This window comes from Patagioenas fasciata, chromosome W, assembly GCF_037038585.1.
Source record: "Patagioenas fasciata isolate bPatFas1 chromosome W, bPatFas1.hap1, whole genome shotgun sequence".
NCBI classification, from domain to species: Eukaryota; Metazoa; Chordata; class Aves; order Columbiformes; family Columbidae; genus Patagioenas; species Patagioenas fasciata.
In genome coordinates, this window is record NC_092559.1 from 60996019 (window position 1) to 61004655 (window position 8637).

General features: G+C 42.5%; 1 protein-coding gene across 2 annotated transcripts in view; it reads left to right on the plus strand.

The window, feature by feature from the left end:
* The window catches only part of LOC136114667 (zinc finger protein 131-like), a 43418-nt gene extending 37952 nt beyond the window's left edge, over positions 1-5466 (plus strand). For both annotated transcript variants that reach the window (XM_065860103.1, XM_065860105.1), the window contains one exon: positions 781-5466. In XM_065860103.1, coding sequence (XP_065716175.1) covers positions 781-1437 — 657 coding nt within the window. In that variant the 3' untranslated portion in view covers positions 1438-5466. The remainder of the gene's footprint in view (positions 1-780) is intronic.
* Positions 5467-8637: the final 3171 nt, after the last annotated feature.

Consider the following 8637-nt stretch of genomic DNA (forward strand, 5'->3'; position numbering starts at 1 on the left):
TAGTGCACAAGTTACCACTCCCACTGCTGTAGCACAGCATGGGTGTTATTTACCCATGTCACAAGCCAATGGCCCCTTCCAACACCCAATGGACCCTCCCCCGGAGGCTTTTTCAAGACGAGGGGCGGGGGAGTGATTGCCCTCGCCGTGGTAACGCCCACTCCACGTCAGCCGCTCTCGCAAGGGCTGCCTGGAGCTGCCGGGTCTCTGGAGAACGAAACTGCCCGATTGAGAGAAAAAAGAACCCAAAAAAAGGCTTCTCTGTACCTTGAAGATTTCGCTTAATCGGGACCTGCCGAGCTGCCTCCAATCAGCTGATCTCAGGATCCATGCTTATCAATAACTTCGTATTCCATTGCTATGTTTAACATAACATGTATCTGGTTCTCCAGGAAAATGCAGCTAATATGAAGGCTTTAGCTGACAGGCAAATTCACAAAAAGAGAAACTTGTTTTTTAACAAAACCAGGACAGGGTGTGAATCTGTATGTGAATTTTACATAAGGTTAAAATAAGAAAACATTAAAATGCTGTACTGACTCATAAATTTTGTAGGTGTCCTGTGTATGCACAACTCAAAATGGCACACTGTTTCTTAAAAAATAAATAAATACCAGGTCTTCTGTTCATCCGAAGCTTACTTCTCAGCTTTTACCTCTAACATACATGGGGTTTTTTAATCCAAGTAGCAAGAAGCTATGATGCTATGGTCTGAAATAGGCACTATACTTTGTCATATTTCTGTTGGCACTGTTTAACATACTGTATCTTTTGTTTCAGGTTTGTAACAGTGTGTTTAACAGCTGGGATCAGTTTAAAGATCACTTGGTAATACACACCGGTGACAAACCCAACCATTGTACCTTATGTGATTTGTGGTTTACTCAAGGCAGTGAGCTGAGAAGGCATCTCAAAGACATGCACAATATTTCAGAACAAATAGTGACAGAAGAGGTTCTTCCAGCGGAAGCTGTGGAAGCTGAAGCAGTTACATCAATGACTATAATAGAACAAGTGGGGCAAGTCCATGTCCTACCAGTAATTCAGGTACAAGTGGATCCTGCACAGGTAACTGTGGAACAGATGCACCAGGATCTCATACAGGACAGTCAAGTGAAAGGCACACAGATGGATGAACTGCAACAAGTGCAAATTAGTTACTTGGAAGTTGAACACATTCAGACTGAACAAGGTGCTGAAGTTCATGTGGAGCAGTTACATGTTGAGCATGTAAATCAAATACAGATGGAAGAAGTACAGGCGGAACTTATAGATGGAGCAAACCTGGAACAAGTACAATATGCAAGTGTTGATCAAGGAGAAGCAGAAGAAAAGGAAACTAGTCAAGTAGATGATGTAGATAAGGAAGATCATGAACAAGCTGAAGACTTAAATCAACAATTAGTGGACACACAGAATGAAAAGGTAGATGACTAGGACAAATAATCACACTGTGCAGGTTTAGGAATGAAATACCCAATTATTTTTGTTAGCTTTTATACTGGTTTTTGAACCATCAGTCATAATCTTTCCAATATGCTGTCCTTAGGAAGCTGGACAAGTGGACCAAAATTAGCTTTCTTCATGTACAACTAAATTTTTCTCATATGTGAAAAATAACTTTCCCATTCATGTAATACCATGGAACAGAAACTACCACAGAGATAGACAGCTTTCTGAGGATTTTAATAATGAATAGCTTGTATCACTGTGACAACATCCCTGGGTATTTGTAAGAATAACTTTACCTCTTTTCCTCTTGCCATAGAAGTAAACTCTTGTTATGGATTTACAAGGTGTCTGTAGCAGAACAGTCAGTGAAATCTGGTGAGTTCTAATGTAAGTGACCGATCGGGTACATGTGAATTTTCTGGTCAGGCTGTTTGCTGTTTCCTAACAGTGGTCTGTAACTTTCAGGCTAGGGAAAAAAACAATGTTGCTGGAGGTCTCAGAGCACAAAAATTCTGTGTCTTTTCAACAATGGTTAAATTTCCACAAACCTAGAGTGTTCAGTAACCTAGTTCAGTAAAAGGCAATGTAGATTATGTTACAGCGCTTTCTAGTTTTGCTTAAAAATGTCAGCTACTGATTTTTTTTTTTAATTAAGTTGGGGGGCAGATTCCATATGGAGGCAGCAGGACATTCTAAAAGGGATGCTTTAAATTAGGAAAAGCTCGGTAGAATCTGTGGTAAACATGAACTGGAAGAAAGCTACCAGCAGACTCTTCTATTATAAATCGTCATTTTGAAAATTACTATTTGTAAACATAAATATAGAGAAGACTTGTCTGTGTGGTATCAGGTTCCTGGTTTTGTCTTTTGTTTTTTGTTTGTGGGTTTTTTGTTTGTTTGTTTTAAATTAAATTCTGACACTTGACACAAATATGTTGTACTAAAAGTAAAATCCATAGGTATGAGTGCTAAAATGTGGATTGAAAAGTAGAAGTGTAAATATTTTAATTAATATTAGACAATAAAACAATACCAGCTGTGAAATATTGCATTATTTGCTTCATCCAATAAATTAGGAACAACTGAGTGACTGGCAATCACAGTGCCAGATCCCAGTGGCAAGAATCAACCTCATTTTAATAAGAGTAATAGCTCATTACTGTAAAGTTGTTTAGAAAATACTTATCTAGCTCTAAGGATGCTAAGGACTTCTAATTTTCAATCATTGCCTTGAGATTAAAGGTACCTCCATAGTTCTGAAAAACTTTCTTTTCAAAGCTTTAACTAAAGGGAGGAATTTTTTCAAGGACGTTCCCTAATGCCCTTTGTAATTCTGTAGATCTTAGTTAAAATCAGGCTTTTCTATTCAATCTTCTCCAAATGCAGAATTATTTCCTGAGATTTGTGCTTTTATTTAGTCTCATTCAAATGATTCTTGTGTTTCATCATAGCATAGCCTTTGAGAAACTGTTGTAAAACAAACATGAATCTCAATTAAAATTTCAAACAATTTGAATAACATAACTTGCATTCTTTTTTTATGATGTTTTGTGTTTTTGGAGATGCAAGTAATACGTGATGAGCATGAATAATAAACTCCAAATCAATCCAGAACTTCTACAGAATTTGCTACTCCAGCTCGATCCCTACAAGTCGATGGGACCCATCCAAGGGTGCTGAAAGAGCTGGCTGATGTCATAGTGAGACCTCTCTCCATGATTTTTCAATGCTCCTGGGAATCTGGAGAGGTCCCAGATAACTGAAAGCTGACAAATGTTGTCCCAATCTACAAGAAGGGCAACAGGGATGACCCTGGCAACTACAGGCCTGTCAGCCTCACTTCTGTGCCTAGCAAAATCATGGAGAAGATGGTTCTGGAAGTTATCAAAAAACATCTGAACAACAATGCAGTCATTGGTCCCAGCCAGCATGGGTTCATGAGGGGAAAGTCCTGTTTAACAAATTTAATTTCATTCTTCGACAAGGTTACCCACCTAGTTGACCAAGGGAAGTCTGTTGATGTGATCTTTTTGGATTTCAGTAAAGCCTTTGATACTGTCTCTCACAGTATCCTCCTGGACAAGATGTCCAGCACACAGCTGGATAAACCCACAATACAGTGGCTGATGGGCCGGGCCCAAAGGGTTCTAGTAAATGGGGTTATGTCAGGTTGGTGACCAGTCACTAGAGGGATTCCACAGGGATCCATCTTAGGGCCAGCATTCTTCAGTGTCTTTGTAAATGACTTAGACTCAGGACTTGAGAGAATACTTAGTAAGTTTGCCGATGACACAAAATTGGGAGGAGCTGTCGACACTCTCAAGGGCAGAGAGGCCCTGCAGAGGGATCTGGACAAATTGGAGAACTGGGCAATCACCAACCTCATGAAGTTCAACAAGGGCAAGTGCCAGATTTTGTACCTGGGACACAGCAACCCTGGCTGTACGTACAGACTGGGGGATGAGATGCTGGAAAGCAGCTCCTTCAGGTGCATTCACCTGCTCTGGCATGGGGTCCTCCATGGACTGCAGGTGAATATCACCTCCATTGTGCACCTCCATGAGCTGCAGGGGGACAACCTGCCTTACCATAGTCTTCACCATGGCCACAGGGAAATCTTTGTTCCAGCACCTGGAGCACCTAATTCCCCTCCTCCTTCACTGACCTTGGTGTCTGCAGAGTTGTTTCTCTCACATATTCTCACTCCTCTCTCCCTGCTGCTGTCGCACTGCAGGTTCTTTTTCCCCCCTCTTCTTAAATATGTTATCACAGAGGCACTACCACCATAGCTGATTGGCTCAGCCTAGGCTAGCTGTGGGTCCGTCATGGAGTCAGTTGGCACTGGCTCTATTAGACACTGGGGCAGCTTCTGGCATATTCCTCACAGAAGCCACCCCTATAGCCCCCCTGCTACCAAAACCTTGCCACACAAACCAAATATACAAGTAACCTAAACTTGAATTCCTGTAGCATTGACAAGGCTGTAGGAAGACTCCCACTGATGTTAACAAGCCTTGCCTTGAGCCTGTGTTTATGCCACTGAAGGAGTTTTAATAATTTTGATAATATTTTGTTGCTGCTGTTTTAATTTCTGTGTTAATTTGCCTAGAGAAAGTATATTGGCTAAAAGGAATTATTTTCCTCGGTTAAGTTACTGATATAAGATCCCACATTTTTGTAATGCTGACTTTTTAAAAAATATTCTAAACAAAATAGAGTGTTTCCAATTGCTCCCTCCAGCTGAAGGTGTAACTCTGAGTATGATATCCTTTGTTGGGGCTGTAATCCAATTCATGAAAACACTGTTCTGGTGCCTTGCTCTGCAAAAGGAACAGAGAAACCCACCTGCTGCAAAAGTGGTGCTTCATGGGTAGACTCACCTGGGGGGCTCACAGATTAATTACACAGAAATGAGGGGAGAAGAGGGGGTTTTGCTGTTAGAAATTGAGTAAACAAGAGACAGTGCCAATGTGGGTATTTTTTGTTATTTAAATGCAAATTATTTGAAAGAAACTTGTGTTTTATTTGACATCCTCTTATGCTAGGGCTAATTGGAGCCTAAAGCCAAAATATTTTCATTCTAAGAAATCCCATGCTGTTGATAGAGGGAACTAACATTTTAAGGGTTAACTAAACATATAATGGGTGCCTACTAACAAACTAACACTTTAAGGTTTAGCCACACAATAAGTGCTTAGTTTAGAGCTTTATGTAAACTTATGTTAAGAAAAACAGAACCCCATCGAATGCCAAGATAAGAAGTTTTACTGCACCTAGCTGTAAACTTGAGGAGACAAGATAACGAAGATTTACAGCAAAAGGGGGCGCCAGTCTGGTTTCAATCGACTTGGCAGCTTGGGTCCCAGTCAATCCAACATAATGAGCCAAAAGTAAAAAGTTCACTGTGACGAAGCTGAAGGAGCCTTCATCCAAAGACCCCCTCCTCAAGACCACCAGATAGCACTGCGCAGGCGCAACAGAGCGGTGTCAAGGAGGAGACTATGGAAATGATTACCTGGGATTCATGTTAATAAGAAGCGGGGAAAGATTATGAATATGTATAGGCATTCCTGGGGTCATTATGAATATGTAACACCTTACTGTATTTAAACACACCTCATATCGTTAGAAGTTGCGCATGAATGGTGGAATGATCCCCCTTGCGCCCGATCCCCCTTGCGCCCGACGTCAAAATAAACATACCTGCTTTATAACTTTGTGAGTTGTAAAGTTGTTTCCGCGCATCACTGTGTTCAACATAAGCATATGAACAATTCCACGGAAGAAGCCAGGACATGTGTGCTGGGTCGGTTGAGATAGGGTTAATTTCTACACTGCCAGGATGGCTGACCCAGAACTGGCCAAAGGGGTATTGGATACCATGTTAGGTCATGCTCAGTTACAAAGAGGACAAATCAGGGAGGCAGTCTCTCTCCTTCTTGCTCTCACTGCCAGGAGCAGGGCTGTCCAGGAAGCTCGGTTCTCTCTCAACCACGCGGTTTGGTGCTTTTGTATTTTGGGCATGAGCCGCGGTTTGGGGCTGGAAGGGGCGGCTGGGGTAGTGGGGGAGTTCGGCGCGAGCTGCGGCCGGGAGCCCACTGCTTCGGAGAGGGGCAGGCTGCTGCGGTGGGGCCACCACTTGGTGAGACTGCCACGTGGTCGGGTTGCGCAGTGTGTCTACTGCTTTGTAGGATCTTTCATTATTGTTGTTGTTACTGTTTGTTTGGGGTTTTTTTCTTCACTGTTCCATCAAACTGTTCTTATCCCAACCTACAAGTATTGCCTTTGTTTTCTGACTCTCTTCCCCCTCCCTCCTGGGGGTGGGCAAGGGGTGAGCGAGTTGCACATGGTTTTAGCTGCCGGCTGGAGGGGGAATGGGGCTAAACTACAATAGTCCTTTTTTTCGCGAGCCAGGCAGGAGAAACTAAGGGTTCAGACAACGACAGAGCTGACCAGAGTGTGTTAAAATTTACTAGTTAAGTGGTCACGATGTTTCTTTGTTTGTCCATGTGGCTGTTTTATCTGAATTTCTACATGCCCTATGTGTTCTCTACGGTGCTGTTTATTATATCTGGGAAGAGACTTGGATTTATCATATTGCTGTCCTGCTTGTATGTCTCTGTTGGTATTTTTATACGGTATTGTTGATATTTCCATACCTCGGGTGCCATCTCAGAATTTAATAGTAATCACACCCAGTCTATAGGGAAGACAGAGGGGGGGAATTTTCCCCAGCTTTTTCACCTCCCTTTTCTCCTCTGGCCTAGGTACAACAGTTTTTGAAAATTTTGAACACCCTGGGGATATTCAAGCTGGCACGCTTTTGTTGCTATGACTCCTGAATGTGTCTCAGGTCATACACAGGGTTACAAAAGGATAAGTTAAAAATATCACTCATAGATTTGCCCCAAGGTTGGACGGTCATGGGTGGAACAGCATATGGGAAAACATGGACAGGTATCTAGAGAATTTCTTGCCTCCAATGGTTTGGAGTTTCACTTCTGAACAACTGCAGGACCCTGATGAGGTGACAGAATATTTAAAAGGAAAATGCTCTGGTTATTCCAAAGAATCACAATTTACTGCACTAACGTGAGGAATAAACTCTACAACTAGAGATGAGGTATGATTATTCTGGCACCAGGGTGCAAGGGGATCGCTCCTCAAAGCTTGCACACCTTTCACTTCAAAAGGTAGCTATTTTATGTTCACACATCATACATATTCAGAATAGGGGTTGGATTAGTTCCAGGAATAGGAGTGGTTATTATAATAATTTCTCTGAATTCATTATCATAGGGCTCCTCCTCCTTTTGGATGAAGGCTCGCAGTCTTCTTCACTGTGCATTTTTAACCTTTGGTCTGGTATGCTGAGTTGGCTGAAGCCCAAACTGCAGACCTGGTTGCAACTGGATTGTCTTCTCCTTGCATGCTGGAGGCTCCTGTTATCTCACCTGCCAAGGATGCAGGCTCCTGTTATCTTTGTTAAGCTGACCCCATTGTATACATTCCTAACTGTTGTCGAGTTACACAATACATTGCGGTCTACACAGTAACTTTCTACTAAACTGTATATCAGCACTGTGCTGGGCCCTGGCCATTATTTAGCAAACACTGCTCAACACCATGCAGCACCTCCAGGGGGAAGAGAGAGATAACAAACCAGCAAGCACTGCAGCTACTCCCACCCTTGTGCCAAGCACTGCAGCTGCTCAAACCCCAGCAACAGGCACTGTGGCTACCCAGACCCAGGCAGCAGGTGCTGATTATGAAACAGAGAACCAATCCACATTTGTATCAGTTGCCCCTATACAGAAAAAGAAATACACAAAGATATCAGTTTGCTTAGTGAGGGAAGATGATGACCCAGCCTCATCACGAGTACAGGAGGAGGAGGCAGAACCAGAGATAATAATCCAATCTGTATCCCCAGGTGAGCTGCGGGATATGCAAAAGGATTTCAGCCACCAGGATGGTGAGCACATTGTTGCTTGGCTCTTCTGATGCTGGGACAATGGGGCCGGTAGCTTGGAATTAGAGGGTGGGAAGCCAAGCAGCTGGGATCCCTGTCTAGGGAAGGGGGCATTGACAAGGCGATTTGGAAAAAGACACAAATCCTCAGCCTCTGGAGGCAACTTCTGTCAGGTGTGAAGGAAAGGTATCCCTTCAAGGAAGATGTTACCTGTCACCCGGGCAAGTGGACCACCATGGAGAAAGGTATCCAATACTTGATAGTATTAGCTGTGCTGGAGGTGATTTATAATGACCCCAATAACAAGGATTTACCCACACATCCTGATGAAGTCCAATGCTCACAACCAATGTAGCAGAGGTTCTTGCAGAGTGCACCATTGTCCTATGCCAGCTGTCGTGGTTGAGACGGACAAACGACATGGACCAAGTTCTTCCAGGATATTAAACCAGCATATTAAACAACAATCCATTATTCCATTTTCTTACATCCAAATCAGTTCATATTCTAGCAACTTTTAAATACAACTTCATACAATACCAAGTTCACATCCATCATACCATTTAAGTGCTTGTCTTTTTTTTTTTTTTTTTTTTCAATGCAAAGCAGAGTTTAACAATTTAAATTCTTTTCTGGTCTCAAAATTACTAGATAACAATATAAGCAATTACTCTAATGCGGAAGGATGCATCCTAAGGGGGAGCAAGGTGGAA